Source organism: Palaemon carinicauda, chromosome 26, assembly GCF_036898095.1.
Source record: "Palaemon carinicauda isolate YSFRI2023 chromosome 26, ASM3689809v2, whole genome shotgun sequence".
Classification (NCBI taxonomy): domain Eukaryota; kingdom Metazoa; phylum Arthropoda; class Malacostraca; order Decapoda; family Palaemonidae; genus Palaemon; species Palaemon carinicauda.
In genome coordinates, this window is record NC_090750.1 from 30,729,255 (window position 1) to 30,747,935 (window position 18,681).

Sequence of the window (18,681 nt, forward strand, 5' to 3'; positions counted from 1 at the left end):
TTTGGATTTAATAAACATTGTCACGACAGTGGTGGTAATGCTAGACTCGATTGAAGGTCGTCGGTAATGACAGTAGTCAAAATGGCGGATTTAACTGTTACCTCACGATAGTCATATATTGAATTTAAAATTACGTCGAATATTGTACATTTATTATACAATAATAATCAATGGGGTGCAATCGTTGAGTAAATAATAATTAATAACATGTACCAACAACACAGGTTAAAACCACACCACACGTTCATGTGGATCTACAATAGATAATGTCTAATCCGTTATCGTTGTAGATATTTACGTGATTGTAATTTGATATGTGAAGTGGTGCTAATGCTAGACTCGATTGAAGGTCGTCGGTAATGACAGTAGTCAAAATGGCGGATTTAACTGTTACCTCACGATAGTCATATATTGAATTTAAAATTACGTCGAATATTGTACATTTATTATACAATAATAATCAATGGGGTGCAATCGTTGAGTAAATAATAATTAATAACATGTACCAACAACACAGGTTAAAACCACACCACACGTTCATGTGGATCCACAATAGATAATGTCTAATCCGTTATCGTTGTAGATATTTACGTGATTGTAATTTGATATGTGAAGTGGTGCTACTAGATCTATTGAAAAAAAAAAAAAAAAAAAAAAAAAAAAAAAACTACATGCCGCAGGAGAAAACCTGTTAAGGTTTATGAAGTCATGAAAACATGCAATTGTAAAACCACCATTATCACCTATATGTATTAGAGGGTTATAAACATTGAGTTATATACATTGTTCATCATTTATTCTTAATATGTTTTATTTTCATTTGAGTTATATACATTGTTCATCATTTATTCTAAATATGTTTTATGTTCATTTCAGATTGACCGTGGTCATTGTTCAATAATAAAGACATTTGAATAAATGGACCAAGCTCTTATTTATGACCACGGTCAATCTTCAGTAGCTTACAAGCTTTAGCAGCAAGAGGTGGACGATTCCTTCCTTTGAGATGAAAAGTCTGTGGAGACGCAGCTATGGGGCATTGGACAAATCTCTTGATTGGATAAGCTTCGTTAGATCATCATCTCTAGGGTGCCTTATTCAGATTCACAACGCTCCGTTGACCTTTTTCTTCCACAAATATCCCCAGTCACACCAAGTTGAGTTTATATATTACACAATTTCACAATGGTGTTGGCTCCTCCTCTAGAGAAATGGCTTTTTTTTTAGGCACTATGTAAAACGCGTGTCGCTATTTGCAAGAGCTCTCTACTTCAACTCTTTCTACTTTGGCAGCTTGTCCAGGAGCATGTGTGGTGCAGTGAGCAGTTATGAGTGCAGCTACGATGGCGGCCTCAAGGTCGTCCGTGACGTAATCACAGCCTGGTATTGGACATCCTACTGCTGGTATTTTGATTAGTTCTTAGGATTTAGTCATTCACAATATCTGTTATCCTGAATCCATCTCTGGCCGTGGTCATAGATAAGAGCTTGGTCCATTTATTCAAATGTCTTTGAACAATGTATATAACTCAATGTTTATAACCCTCTATCTCCCCCAAAGTTTTTAAACGGCCTTTTAAAATGTCTCTCGTGGAGGTCGGTTTAAAACTGATGTCAAAACATTGGGTGGCAATTAAATGTCCAAATTATAGGTTCATGAACACTAAACTCCTGTTAGCATGGGAAGGAACGGAAACTTGAAAAACAATTATTGTCATGTGTTGATCATGATGACACTATAGCTAGTTCATCTCGAAATCACAGAGCCATGCTGGCGGTCGACGGGTACGACTGGACTTGCGTTGCTCCAAATTTGGCATGGCAGGAGTTAACTGCGATGGAGAGTTTGTGCTATCATTGGGAGGCGGAATCTCTGCTTGATGATTCGCAGTGTTACCGAGGTCGTTGGGATAGCATTCCGGAGCAGCAACATCAAAATGAATGTTAGGGGTAGTACCACTTGGTAACGGCAAAGTGGTCAATGGAAGAGTACCATGTGTGTCCGGATTTTGGGATGTCGGAATGGTGTCCTTCGCAATGGTCTCAGACGTTTTAGTGGTCGAAGGATTGGCAATAGGTACAATCTGATTCCGATTATAGTCATCTCTAATTGTACGGACTTCTGGAATACTCCTGACAGGCACGTATTGTCTCAAAAACTTCCGGTTCCTTAGCGTGACCCTACCAGAGCCATCAACTCTGACGGCGTATTGGTCGAATTGGTGGACTTCTATGATGACACCGGTTTTGTCCCATTTCAGGGGGTGATTTCCTGTTTGATTTTGGATGCAAACCCGGTCACCTATGGACAGTGGGGGTAGTCTCTTAGTGTGCTCTGATAAGCTCTCTCCCTGTTTAAGGTGTCGATGTCTTAGGGCCTCCTCTCTTGCATCGAGTGTTTCCTTCCACGTGTCGTGGGGACGGTACCTGCCGGGCGGGACAGGTATGAAGTCTCTGATGGGACGACCAAATACACATATTGCAGGATATAACTTGGTATTTCTGTCAGGTGTGTTCCTGTATTGGAGCATCGAAATTGGAATTCATCAGTGTTGAGATCACCGTTACTGCCCGTGTTGTCCGCTATAAGACGCTTGACAGTTTTGACGCCTATTTCGGCTCTGCAATTACTATGTGGGAAGGCCACAGAGGAAAGGCGGTGATGGACTCCCCAGTCCTTTAAAAACTGCCTAGTTGCCGTCGCTGTAAATTCAGGTCCACCATCAGATGTCAATTCATCCGGAATCCCAAATGTCACAAATGTTCGGCGTAGTGAAGTTATAAGACCCTCTGCACCGTTCGAAGATCGTTCAACTATGGGCCAATTCGAGTATCGATCAACTATAACTAAATATCCAACTCCTCGGTAGTGAAAGTAATCTGCACAAACACATTGGAACGGGTAGTCTGGAGATATAAGGGGTGTAGGCGGAGCACTAGGATTCGAAGGCGCGATGCGATTGCAGTGGTTGCATCCAGCTTGAAGTGCTGTTATAGCGGGTGTTATCCCTGGCCAAAACACAGATGACTCTGCTCGCGATACCATAGAGGTAATTCCTTGATATGCTGAATGAAGAGATGTGAGAATTTCCTGACAAAGGGCTGGAGGAATAACTATACGCTCCTTGTAAAGTATCACACCATCAACAATGTAGAGATGCTCGCGAAATTGAAAATATTCTCGAAGATGTACAGGAAATTCTTGGCGAGACTCTGGTACTCCGCATTCTATAAGGCTGAGCAGTTCATGCATGTTATCGTCACTACTTGTGGCAGTGCGAACTCTGTCCCAGGTGACTGCTCTCACGTTAAGTGAGTCAAGTGAGCATACTGCTGATGCGGTGATACAAGTATCATTATCATTGTCAGTGGAAACAGAATATGCTGATGGCAATTTGTGTAGGGGAACATTTCTCACTGAAGGTACACTGTCAACTGATGCAATGTCATCTTGAAGCGATAGCTTTTCAGATTTTCCAGTTGGGTGGCGCGATGCTCCATCTGCAGCAAGAGACTTGACCCCTGGGATATGAATCATGCGAAATCGATAGCGGAGGGACTTTTCCTTCAAGTTTCTGAGACGTGAATTTGATATGTCCTCCAATGATCTGTCACCAAATATTTTCAACAGGGGTTTATGGTCAACTGCGACCACAAGATCTTCACAGCCAAGAACAAAGTATCTTGCCTTATCAAGAGCATCGACGACTGCCAACGCTTCACCTTCAACTGGTGCATATCGAGACTCAGCTGCATGTGTGAACCTACTTCCGACAAGTGTGATCTTCCAACCAGTGCGACAACAAAACTGTCGGTAGTCTGGACAGTCACAATGTTTCTGGAACAGCCAGAATCCAATTCCTGATTTTGACCAATCGGTGGCGAGACAGGTAGGTTTTGTCTTGTCAAAGATTCGCACGCCTTCTTCAATTTCGTTGATAATGGCAGTTTTAGACTCCTCCAAGAGTGCATTAATATTGTCATTCCAGGTGAATGGTGTTCCTGGTTTCAATAACTGTTTGAATGGTAGCATTTTGTCGGTCATGCTGAAAGCATACGATACTTGGTTTACTAAACCAAACCAAGATCTGACATCGGTGATATTTCTTGGGGTTGGAAAGTCCATAATTGCACTAAGATATCTTGCACATGGGCGAACTGTGTCTGGGGCTATTTCGAATCCAGCGAATTCAGCTGTGTCTTCTGTGAAATGAAATTTGTCAGGGTTGAGTGTTATGCCAAGTCTTCCACATATGTCCAGCCATTGTACAGCTTAGAAAAACTCTCCTCTATTGAGTCAGACCAAAGAAGAACATCATCGACACATTTAGTTTTGTTGGGTATCTCGGCAACTATTTCATCATACCGTCGAGTATATCCGTCGCCAGAAGCAATATACCCTTGAGGGGCTGTTTTATAACGATAGCGTCCCCAAGGAGTGATAAACGTTGCTAAGTGACGGTCAGATTCCTGAATCGGTACACTGTGGTATCCGTTCCAGGCATCAAAGACGGTTTTCTTTTTTCCTTGTGGTACTGACCTTGCTTGGTGAAATGGAGAAGGCGTATGATGCGTTTCTCTCTTAGCGTGCACATTGAGAGGCTGAAAATCAACTGTTCATCGAGGTGTGTCATTTTTCTTAGCACATACAACCATCCGATGGCACCAAGTTACTGGTTCTCCGATTGGGACAGGTTCAAGGACACCAAGGCGGACGTCCTGGTCAAGTCCAGCTTTAACTTCCTCTTGCCAGTGTAACGGCACTGGCACTGGTGTGTAACGAGCAACAGGATCAGCATTCGGATCGATCATCAGCTTCATTGGGGGTCCAACCATTAGTGGTAACGGTTGCTGGTCACATACGTTGAATGTACTTGATTCGTAGTACTTCAAGAGGTAGTCCTTTAGTTTAGACCGGTTGGACTCGGTTGCACTGAACGGTAATTCTGTAGGCGGCGGAGGTGGTAGTTGACGTTTTGGGCAGTCACACTGATTGGCTAGTCCACTAACGCTTCCTACTCCATTGGTGGTGGCATCCGGAGTTTCCGATTGTGTGTCATAGATTTCACCAATAGTCGGAAAACTATCCGATATCATGCCAAGGGCGATGCAGGCTTCCCTACTGATGAAGAGCTTATCCGAGTTGTCGGTGACATATGTCATTTGTCTAGTCTCAACAAGGTTCCCCTGCTCCTCTGTTCCTGATATACAAAGGATTGTGGCACCGAGGATTTTAATGCCTCTGTTATTTGCAGCATGCATTTTCATACTTACAGGAATGAGGTCACTTTGCTTGGGGCCAAGTTTGTGGATGACCTTGATACCTGCGAGACAGCTTTGGCATCCAGTGTCTGCCATTGCAGATATACGAGCAGCATGTGTACCAGCTAGAAGGTGGAAACCAAAGGCTTCGTAATCCTTAGGTGACGTTCTGATTGTCAGATTTATGAAAGGTTGGGATTTGGAAGGTCTCTTTATCCAAGTATCAGATAAGTTGTCATACAGATGGTGGTCCAAAGCCAATGTCTTGTTGGTGTGTCGTTTAGAGATTGATGATACGCTGCACAAGGTGTTGAACACCGCATTCTCGTAGTCATTGGCATTGTGAGCACTGGGTTTCAATTTTGGTTTGCCCTTACTATGGCAAACACTCTCGAAGTGATTTTCTCGGTTGCAGTGTTCACATCTATGACCGTAAGCTAGACATTCTGATTTTCTTGCACGTGCAGGAGTGTTTTTACCATGTCCTTTCTTGCCACAGTATGAGCAAACCTCGTTTTTATCTTTGACAGCGGTTTGTTTTGCCTTTCTGTATGTACTACTGGCCGCTGCTTGGACCTCATGAGAGTCTAATAGTCGGGAGGCAGATCGTTTACCAGATTCTTTAGCTTCGACAAACTGTGCAACTTCTTCCAATGCCATTTCCTGATTCTTATCACCAAGTAGATCTAATTGTATTTAAGGGTCACATATGCTGCGTGCTAATACGTCTCTCACTATTGTGTCAGTATAATTTACATCAACGTTGCATCCTGGACATTTTATCAGGAATTTGCAAACACTAGCCTGTCCTATAAGTCGTGCGCAGAAACGTCGTACAGGCTCATCACGGTCTTGACGCATGTTGTGTAGAGTCACTCGAGCTACCATGGTGTTAATTTTTCATTGTATTGAATATCTTTCTGTTACGACTAAGAGTGGTCTTGTTTTTGAAATAAAATATAGATTACGATGATTCATGCATAATTTCGATAATATATTTTTCAGTTAAGATAAACATATTCTTTGTACTGATAATATTCATCATATGAATATTTTGTTTAACTAAGCATTATGGGTAAAAATTCATTGTACCAGAATAGTTGATGTCACCGCAGTCTGCTCGATCCGGTGTAAGTCACAGTATCAGCACCAAAAAATTGTGACTGCGTGAAAAGCATTTTACAGCCCATCTGTTTATGAATCCCGTAGAAAACGTAACATATTTATTAAATAAGGTTTTAAAGAGAAAAAAAATAATATATTTAAAAAAGATGATCAAATCCTCAGATTAGTAAATTAAATGAACAGAAAAATATAGCATCATATAACACCCACAACCACTTTTCTCACATACATAAAAGCTTACATACATACATACATACATACATACATACATACATACATACAAGCCTTAAAATTGACCAAGGCAAATGTCTTGGTGCCCCTAATTTCATTTTATTGACTGTTAGTTGCCTTATCTCTCAAAAAGAGACATATATATATATATATATATATATATATATATATATATATATATATATATATATATATATATATATATATATATATATATATATATATGTATATATATATATATATATATATATATATATATATATATATATATATATATATATATATATATATATATATATATATATATGTGTGTGTGTGTGTGTCTCTCTCTCTTTCTGAGAGATAAGGCAACTAACAGTAAATAACTGATTACAAGTTTTAGTATGGCCGTTTACCGTCTGTGTTATGTTGGTCTGAGGTTTTATTTTGGTCTTTGGTGGTTAGCACCAGGGTAGCGGTGGAGCTCTACTGGTGAGCCATAAGGTACAGTAGGCCATTTTCTAACACTGACTTCATATTTATTCAATAAAACTCTGTTTTCATATAGAAACATACTGTTTGGTTGCTTGCCGGGTTAAACTTTGTTCATTGGTTAGGATAATAATGGCTTCTAACGATAAGTACGGTAATTAGACAAAAGTTGGTGATCTCGTTTTGGCAATTTTTTATTTTTGTTTTAGGCCTAAATTTCACCTTTTCCAGTATTAAGACGCTCATTTTTTATCAAGCATTCTCTATGAGATCATCTTAGGATTAATACTGAATGTTGTCTGAAACGACTTTGGATTTGTTTGATATGCTTTAATGATAAAAGTGTCTCAAACAACATCGTGAAGTCTCTTCTTATTAAGAGATGTAAAGGACAGTTTGTTTATACCTTCTTTAAAGTTTATACTTTCATAAACCATATTTTTCCATCACAGCTACAGAATAATATTATTTTCCAAGTTTTAAGACAAATTAATTAATATTTTGTAGAAAAATATTGTCTGTATTAGAGCTATAGTGCTGGTTGTGGTAAATAAACAAGAGTGATCTTTTGCATGGACTAGAATTTGGTAACCTTGCCCAAGATACAATATCCGGTAGTGAGGATAAATTCACAACACTTATAATTGACCTGCTGGAATTAATACAATGACGCCAAAAACAAAATGCACAACTTTTGGTGACTGGTCAGATATGCAGTCTAAAATAATTTTAGGCATGTTAGGTTTGTCTAATGAGATTCAAGTTGTACCAGATTGTTTTGATTCGAATGACTATAAAATCTGGTGAGAGAGCAAGACACACAAAGTTTGCCACAATAGAGGTAAAGGTCCAGAGCAAATCTGAAGCAGCATATCACCAGCTCGCCAAATAAAGCAGACTTAATTGAATTCTTATTCATAGACTAGTGCAAGTCCTTTCCAAACCTCTTGCAGGAAAGATAGGCATTGAATCTTGCCTCCCCAGGTGAAATTGCACCTGAAAACAGTTTGGGATACAGGGAAAAAATAGACGTTCTGCAGTCAGACCACGAGGAAGCAGACAGTCAAATGTCTATCCATTGTTCCTACATAGCCCATCAGAGATCATAATCATTTGGTCACCAGATATAGATATTGCTGTATTATGCTGCTATCATTTCAGTGTTCTGAACATTTAAAACCTCTGGCTCTATGCAAGACCTGGGAATTAAAAGAAGTTCTTACTATTACATGAAATACATAAAGTAGTGGATGCATTTGGTGAGGAATTGTCAAGTCTTACCAGCTTTACACACCCAATCAGGGTGTGACTCAACCAGTATTTTTCATGGATTAGAAAAAAATAAGATGCCCTCTATACTTCAAGGAAACAAGGATGATCATCAGGAACTGATAGACATTGGAGCCTTTGCAGATCAAATCTCCATTGTTACCATCATAGGAACAATGAAATTTATTACCGTCTTGTATAGACCCGAAAGTGCAAACTTTAACAAGCTCGGATAGAAGCTATTCACAAAGAAGAATAATGAAGTAGCATGGACAGCGGGCAGGAACATATAAAGCGTATGAACTACCAGTAATACATCACGAAACATGCACTTACTGGCAATCTTTCATTTCCCTCTCCAATTGGAAATGGGTGTTTGAAAGAGGAAACTTATGGACAAGAAGCCTGCACTTGATGTAATAGTGTGTAGTTGCAAAAAGAAGGATGCCAGGGAAGGTGTAGCTGTATAAGGGTTCAGGTTCCATGTACTGAGGCATGTAGATGCACTGCAGTGTTTCTCAACCTTTTTCTGGTGGTGGCCCCTTTCAATCCAGTGCAAATTCTTGGGGCCCCTCCATGCCAACTTTGAATTCTAAGGCCCCCCCCCCCCCAAACAGCACCCGCCATCCGTCCACCACCTTAATACGCCTAGGGAACTAGGTATATTAATGGTTCTAGCTTGAATAGTACCATGTACTCAAGACACTAATTTCAAGCATAAACCAAATAACAATATTAATTAGAAAAATATTTCATTTGAATACTTATCTCTTTACAAAAGGAATACAAAACAAGGAATAAATGTAGGTACAATTGGCTTTATCTTGAAAGGTTTCATATGGATTCCTGTGAATGATGCAAGGCTGCCAACTTGTCAATGTTTGGCTTGAAAGCTCCTAGAGAGAGACGTAAATTGCCTCTTTTTTTCTATGTCAAGGCGATTTCGTGTCTTTGATAGCAGGCACATCGCCCGACTGAAACCAGTCTCAACCAAGTAAGACGTGGGAAAGGCAAGTAAGAGCAACTTCACATATTTCCAGAGTATTAGGTACTTCTTATACATATCTTGATTCATCCACAGCTTCTGGTGTCCTCCACGATTGAACATTGCTTGAGCTGTTGTGTTATTCTGAAGTTCAATGAGACTTTCTTATAGGGTGTCTTCAACTTCAGATACATCAACAATGAAGGGATCCACAAACCACTGTGGCACAGTCATTTGCGGTAGATCAGAGAAGCGAGTTTCCATATCATTATGCAACTGCTTCAGATGGTCAACATACATTGCTAGGTCATCATCAAGCAGTTCGGTGGATATAACTGCTAAGGAAGGAAACTGTGCAAACTCTCGTCTTCCAAGGTTCAACTAGAAAAGCTTGAGTTTCCTTTCAAATGTAGTAAATGCCTCCTAGCAGGAAACAGGATGGAGTTATTTCCTTGAAGCTCTTTGTTCAGAACATATAGCTTTTCAAATATATCAGACAGGTATAAGATGTCACTCTTTGCATCAACAAATTTCTGTCCAAGTTCTGTCCCACCAAAGAAAGAGATAACACTGTCCCAAAGTGCAATAAAACTATTCAGGCAACTACCTTTAGAAAGCCACCTGACTTCAGTGTGCAACACATGTTGTTCAAATTCTTCATTGTTCTTTTCACGTAATTGCTGAAAGAGGCGATCTTTCCGTGCACTATTTTTTACCGAGTTGACAGCTTTGATAACATGCCCAAGTACTTCATGCAGACGTCCTGCTAGGTTTTTGGCAACCAGGTGCTGCCGGTGAACAACACAGTGCACACAAATGACATTAGGAACAGCCTTTTTTAAGTAAGCACTGAATCCCCTATACCTTTCAATCATAGCAGCAGTGCCATCTGTTGCACAAGCCACAATGTTCTTGAGTGGAATGTTGTTCCCCTCAAAATAGACCAAGATTTTTGAAGATGGATTCACCTTTAGTGTTAGTTGATTTCAATGCGAAAAACATTTCTTGACATATTTCATGATCATCGAGAAACCTCACAAATACCATCAGAAGAGCAGAATTATCTGGTAGTGTTGATTCGTTAAGTTGAAGCAAGGATTCATTCACCTGCAGTTTTGATACTAATTGGCTTTCAACATCAGCTACCATCTCATCAATACAGCGTGATACTAAGGAGTTGCTCAGAGGAATAACACTAGTTACCTCTTGTGGACTCTGATCCATGACCGTTGAAAGCACTACAGCCACAGTCGGCATGATCAGAGATTCACTAATAGTATGAGGCTTACCTGCCTTTGCAATCAAATTTGCTCTCTTTTAAGAAGCCAACATCCCTCTATCTACTTTTGCCACTTTTTGGGAAAAGATATGATTCACTGTCATCCTTCCTTGGAACGCATCAAGTAATTTCTTGAAGAAATCTAGCGGCTTGTCTTTCTTGTCTTTATGTGCAGTCTCCAGATGCTTTTTTCTGTTTGCTTGGACGCATACCTTCATTTGAGAGTAATGTCATACATAGCAGGCAAATATTTCACTGTCTGCAAAAATTACCTGGTATATTGAATCGAATGGTGTTTAAACTAAAGTCAAGCACGATAAACCGAATATTCAAAGCATAATAATGATTTATTTCGAAATATTACACATTTATATATTTTGTGGGTCCTAAATTTTCTGTGGGCCTCCATGGCCCCCCATTTTTCCAATTATGCCTTGTGGCCCCTGAAAAATCTCATGGCTCCCAAGGGGTCCATATGGCCCAAGTTGAGAAACACGGTGAAAGTGAATGCACAAATTTAGCCTATTATTATTATTATTATTATTATTATTACTATTATTATTATTATTATTATTATTATTATTATTATTATTATTATTATTACTAGCCAAGCTACAACCCTAGTTGGAAAAGCAAGATGCTATAAGCCCAAGGGCTCAAACAGGGAAAAATAGCCCAGTGAGGACAGGAAATAAGGAAATAAATAGATGATGAGAATAAATTAACAATATATCATTCTAAAAATAGTAACAGCGTCAAAACAGATATGTCCTATATAAACTATTAACAACGTCAAAAACACACATGTCATATATAAACAATAAAAATACTCATGTCAGCCTGGTCAACATAAAACATTTGCTCCAACTTTGAACTTTTGACGTTCTACTGATTCAACTACCCGATTAGGAAGATCATTCCACAACTTGGTAACAGCTGGAATAAAACTTCTAGAATACTGTGTAGTATTGAGCCTCATGATGGAGAAGGCCTGGCTATTAGAATTAACTGCCTTCCTAGTATTCCGAACAGGATACAATTGTCCAGGGAGATCTGAATCTACAGGAGAGTCAGAGTTATGAAAAATCTTATTTTGTAGATGGTGAGGATAATTATGATGATTATTATCGCTTCATATCATGATGATGCTGCTCATTTAAGAAAAGATGTCAGGGTTTATTTCTATAAAAAGAAATAAAAAAATTAAAAATTAAAAATAAAAATAAAAAAAAAATAAAAAAATCCGGGGAACTTTTCCAGGCAAATGTGTTTGTAGTGGATTTTCACCTTTGAAAAGGTAACATAGTATATTTATAATTGATATAGATTGTCTTGCACTTACTGTATGTATTAAACTTTACAAAAGATAAAGAATATGCATATAGCAGTCCATTCATCCTAATGTCATTCATAAGTATCATGCAGTATTTTGCGACATATATAGCATTCATGTTGAGCAAAGTGACATGTTTGATATGCTTGGAGAGACGTCTACCATTGATGTGGATTCAAGGAGTATATGTTAAATATATTGAAGCACTGATTAATGGTACTTCTTTTTCCATGCTAAAATATAATCATCAATGATGTAAAAAAATTCTAATACTTGGTCAAGTTTTTGTAGTTGATAATGTGGAGGATCAATTTTTGGTTCTTTAATTTTTCTTTTCGTTTTACCAAATCCTTAGAGAGAGAGAGGGAGAGAGAGAGAAAAAAAAAAAAGAGAGAGAGAGAGAGAGAGAGAGAGAGAGAGAGAGAGAGAGAGAGAGAGAGAGAGAGAGGCGTAGTTAGTGTAATGATTGTTTGTTGTAAGAAAAGACTGTTGGTATAATTGAGGTCGTGTTTATTTTATTAGCTACCTTAAGAAAAATGTTGAATGTCTAGAGCGAATACTTTTTTTGATTGACTGTGGCAGGAAACAGTTGTAGTTTGAATTCTGAATCTATATTTTCATTATTTTGGATTATCATTGGAAGTAATTGTTTATTTCAACAGCAAGCACAATTTTATTTATCTTTGCTAGGCGTGATTGTAAATAATAGAATTTTTTTTTTATTTATCTTGATTATAGTGCGATCGTTTAGTTAGCTAGGAGTGTTCATAAGTGTTTTTTTTTTTTTTTTTACTTTTTTTTTTCAGGCCATATTTCTTCCTTTCAAGGTTTATTTTGACTTGGACTGTTGTTTGCCAGCCGAATACATAAATATCTTGTTGATGGAGACCCGGAACGTAAAATGATTTGGGAATGACCCTGCCTCTGAAATATATATTCCTCTTGTTTATGATGATGATGATGATGATGACCCCCACTGAGTGACTGCTCAATCGAGTTGACTGAAATGAATATAGTTCCGTTTGCCACAGATTCGGTGGCTGTGCCAAGATGGACTGTTATGTTTGTGTGCTGCGGACGTTTCCAAGTCAATTAATATACACTTATAAACTTATTTTGTAGTGCTGCATCTTAGTTTTAAGTTTTGATATTTTTTTCCGGGTTTATGTGAATGTGGCTTTTTTATTTATTTTGTATGTTAGGTTTTTCTGTGTTGTCTGTTATGGCTTTTTTATAAGGATTTTTGAGTAAACATCATTGAAATATTACTGAAGTACAGTATATTTTAAATTTGGTTGGGTTTTGTCTTGAGAGTTTTAGTTTTAAGGAGTATAGTTAGTAAGGCTATGTTTTGTTTTTATTTCCCTCCTATCTAAGAGTCCAGCTGCTGATAACGTAAAGGGGAAAGTTTGTTTTTGTTGAGAATTTTGTTTGTTAGTGATATTAAAGGGTGTGGGGGGGGGGGGAGATTATTTTTGCAACTTCCAGCCACAATACGTTAGACTGAATTTTTCCATAATGTTATTTGAAATATTTTTTGGAACAAATAAAGGCCATACCCGTGGTCATTTTTGCAAAACATTACACTAAAATTATTCCTTGTTCTTTTCCTGTTTAAGAAAAGATTATCATTAATCTATATAACCTTTAGGATACCATGTTATTATTGTTATTTCATTGTGATTTATGTTTTCCATTTAATTTTTACTAAGGCTAGTCATGACTAACATTGACAATGCAATTACAATCTAATATTTAGATTATAGGAAATTATATCAGAATTCTAAAAAACAAATGGCATACTGTTTCTTTGAATCCTAGGATCTTTGTAAGATGGTGTTGCTTCCTAACCTCTACAGATGTAATCCTTTTAATATACCTAGGAAAAAAAATAAGTGGAAGTTAAACTGCCAAGTTTTGTCAGGTATTCCAAATCTTTGTTTATGGTGTGTGTAAGGGATATTTCTATATATCCTTATCAGATTCTTTTAATGATGTATATAGCAAGATAATACCTCATAATACTGAGAAAATACTACGGCGAAATCAGATAGAGATAAGTTTACCAATATTATAATTATCAATAATCTTTAAAGTTACATACAACTAGAGTTTCATACAAATAAGATATAAATTACGAGAAATTATGAATGCCAATTAAATACAAAACAATATAAATATGATTATCAAATTACCAGGAACAACAAATTCAAACATGAATAAAGAACCCAACTATGAAATTACAGTTATGAAACCTAACCTCGTTATTACTAGTTGCCCAATACTCTTTGAAGCAAATCAGTCAAATAATTCACGTCACAATAATATATAATAAAAGTTACGTTAACAAGCACCATATAGTAAAATAATACCCAAAATATAACTATACTAGATGCAGAATCAAAACAGAAAAACAAACATTGATATTAGTCACATTATCACTGAATATTTGTCTCTCAAGAAATTAAACAAGAGATTAGCGATGTATACTACGATCCTCCTGTAGTACCGAGGAACATCCACAAAGTCTTTCTCTTGCACATTTCCATTAGAAGTTAGGGTTAGGAAAAGCAGACTTTTCCTTGACTTTTTTACTTTCTCTTAAAATGTAATACAATTTCTTCCAAGAACAAACCGGGACTTCGTGACGGGTTAGGGACACACCCGCAGCTGTCCATTGAAGCTTGAGAGAGTAGCACAGAAAGTGCTAGATTGAACAGAAGAGAGGTCCCAAGAAAACTATCTAGGGACTCTCAAACAGGTAGTTACTTTACAAAAAAGTAAGCAGGAAGTTACACTTAAATACTGTAATTTTTTCTTTACAGTGTGCCATCTGCGCAAGACATAATGGAATGGGAATGTAGAAAGATATCAGATAGATAACAATGCCTCATTTCTCCGGAGTTGAGTGCATTCTACTCTGATGTCACGTTTTATTTATCCATGTCAAGTGTCTAATTAGGCTAATTGTAGCTGCCTTTTACATTTGTGGAAGCAAATAATATTAGAAATATAAGTCTCTAAAGTAACCGGAGTCAACTGAATGTGATTCTGTGTAATATCGGACAAATCTATCAAGACTAAAAATAGACTGTTACTAAATATTAACTATAAAAGGCCTTACATAAATAGTTTGATAATCAGAAGTTGCTGAAAATTCTTGGCAATGTATTTCTATTCTAGATGGGAGAATTACTAGCCCAAATGAGTCAAGGAAATGTAGCTTTTGCCATAAGGTTTAACATAATCACAATAGCAATTTTCAAAATGTTCAATGCAATTTCCCTTTTATATTATTTTCTTTTATTTCATAAGAATTGGTGATTTTGAAAGTAATAGGCTGAAGTCTCTATTTTCACAGACGGGGCTCCATGCGGGGATGTTAAAGGTATTCATCAGGACGACTTGATTAACTTTGAAGAAATTCTGATTGGAATCGGTCAACCAGGTTTCCCAGTTTAATTCGTTAGCAGATTAAGACGCTTCACTGGCACGAAATTAATTAACTTGATTATCACACCTCATCAATAAAGGTATTTATTGGATAATTTAACACAGTCAATCTTGTACGCCCTTTGCTTTTGTATTTTAAAGTGACGTTGCGAACGAGGTCATTTGTAATATATTCCAATATTACCATTGTGTTTTCAAAATACATTGCATTCCGGGTGATTTCTAACCAATCTAGTCATTTGAGATGGCATTTTTTCAATAATAACGTCTTATGAATTGATTATCATTGTGTTATGCATAATATGATTAAATATTAGGCTGCTAGCATTGTTTCTTGAAATCTTACAATAAAAAGCAGACTTTGATATATATAAATATATATATATATATATATATATATACATCTTATATATAGTATATTATATATATATATATATATATGTATATATACATATATATATATATACATATATATATATATATGTATATATATACACATACAAATATATATATATATATACATATATATAATATATATATACAGTATATATATATATATATATATGTTATATATATACATACATATATATATATACACATATACAAATATTATATATATTATATATACACATATACAAATATAATATATAGTATATATATATAAATGTATATATATATATACACGTGTATATATATATATATATATATACATATTCATAATATATTTATATATACATATATATATATATAATATATATACATATATATATATATATTTATAATTTAATATATATATATATATATACATGGGCATAGTAGCGTTTTTCGGGTGGGTTGGCTAATTTTATAAATTCAATAACGGTTGGGGGCCTGGGGGGCCTCCCCCCGAAATATTTGGCAGGGAAACACCTTAGAGGTGATTTCATGGCATCTGCAAGTACATTATAACAACAGCAAATCAAATTTTTTGGGAAAAACTTTATTTGACCTATTGAAAATTATAGAGAATTACTATCATAAAGCATCGGTAAGCCTACTTGATGAATATACCAAAAACATACTAACAATGTTGATTTTTGGCTATAAACTCTTTCCCACTATTGTTCAAGTTATGTCTATCTGTTTTATACGCCTAATATAATTTTAATTACGATTTACTATATCTATTATTTGTTTTTCAGTTCGAGTTTTATCCATTTAACTTTAACGACTTTTCTACTTTTAATTTCGTCTAGTTTCTAGTTTACAGAAAACAATTGTCTAATGTTTTATATGAAAATCATGTTATATGTCTTTGATGTTAAACTATGGTGCTAAGGTATGAAGACGAAAACTATATACATATATATATACATATATAATATATATATATATACACATATATATATATATATATATGTTATATATATATATATATATATATTACTACAATAGACAACCCTTGGAAATTTAATCTCGTAACATACAATGTCAGGACCCTGTCTAGGGAAGATCTTGCTGTGTTTCTAAAAGAATTGAATTGAATAAATTGGGATATATTAGGGTGAAGAGAAATCAGAAGAACTGGTGAATCTATATAGAATTAAAACAGGACCATTCATTTTGCTTCAGAGAACATGAAAAGGAATAAGGAAATGGAGTGGGTTTTCTTATTAATAAAATTTTGAGAATTTTATAGTATGTGATAAATTGGAAGATTGATTATCAAACTAAATAAAAAGTATAAAATTAAGATCAATCAAATGTATGCATCCATAACATCCAATACAGCGGAGGAAAGAGAAACTTTTTATTAAGATCTGGAGATATTTTGACAAAACATTAGACTATTTGCATTTGGTTTGGGTGATTTCTATGGTAAGGTCAAAAGAAGAGAGAATCAGCTGTAGGTAAATTTGAAGCTGGCACAAGAAAGACAGTAAACATCTCTAATAGGAGAAAGATATGATGAGTCTAGTTTAGCAATACAAAACAAGTACTCTTACCTAAATGACCAAATAGAAGAAAGAAAGACGAAATGAATGGCAATGAAACAAAATTTGTATTAGAATCATCACAGAGATAGGTGGAAAAGTTTCTGAACAAGAACAAGGAAAACTGTCAGAAATGACCAAAGACCTAATAAAGGAGAGATTGGAAATGAGCAAGTGACATAAAATAGAATTAAGATATTACTCAAAATAATAATGATAATAAAAAATGACGAGACATTCGTAAACATAATAGGACCACAATCTAAAGAAAGGAATAAACATCAAGATAATGAAAGAAGACTTTGAACAGGGTGCCACCAGATATTTACTTTAAAGGATGAAAATGGAAATATTATCAACTAAAGAGAAGGAGTGATAAAAGTTACAGAGGATTTTATACACTGCAATTGTGATATAGGAAATAACTTCACTAATAGAAATAATGAAACGTCTAATCCGGTACCGAAAGTAAGAGTAAAAGTAAAAAACATTTAAAGAAAAAACATGAAAAAGATGCAAAGCAAAAGATGAACAAAAAATTGATTTAATGATAGAAGGAGAATATTTCATAGAAGTAAATCTCGCAAAATTTCACAAAAAGAAAGACACAAAACACCTGAAAAATTACCGTGTAATAAGTTTACTCAGTATTATACGATACAAGATGCCAGAAAAACTCAAATCAATCAATCAATCAGTAATATATGAATATCTAAAAAAAATCGTGTTAGGCAAAATGGAAAGGATACTAGTCTTTAATCAACCAAAAGAGCAGGCAGCTTTTAAAAGTGGGTATTCAGCTACTGACCATATCCATGTAATTAAGCAGCTAATGGAAAAATCAACTGAGGATGACGAACCATTATGAATGGCATATAAAGACTATGAGAAGTTTTTGATACTGACAAAACATTGCTAATAATGAAAGTTCATCAAAGACGAGGAATAGACAATACTTATGTTCAAATATTTGCAGATATCTATACGAGTAATGCAGTAATAAAAAAAAACTACGTAAATTTAGTGAAAAAATTCTGATTGAGAAAACGAATTAGACAAAATTACCCTTTCTCTCCTAAATTATTCACTGCGTGCCTTGGAGAAGTTTTTAAATATTAATATGTGGAAAACGTTGGAATTAATATTAATGGGGAATACCTCAACAACTTAATATTTGCAGATGACTTAGTTCTATTTAGTGAGTCATAGAAGGAATTGGAAAAGTTGAGGAAAAGAAATGAATAAAATCAGAAATTTTCCACTGAAATTTTGAGCAAGACTAAGACAATATTCAATGAAA

The 18,681-nt window shown here is 35.7% G+C and overlaps 1 protein-coding gene across 1 annotated transcript; it reads right to left on the minus strand.

The window, feature by feature from the left end:
* Window positions 1-9,720: 9,720 nt before the first annotated feature.
* On the minus strand, window positions 9,721-10,600 carry LOC137619871 (protein FAM200C-like). The gene is made up of 2 exons (XM_068350161.1): window positions 10,451-10,600; window positions 9,721-10,311 (listed from the first exon to the last, which is right to left on the minus strand). Exons 1-2 carry the CDS (start codon window positions 10,598-10,600, stop codon window positions 9,721-9,723), a joined length of 741 nt encoding a protein of 246 aa, XP_068206262.1.
* Between the last annotated feature and the right edge of the window lie 8,081 nt (window positions 10,601-18,681).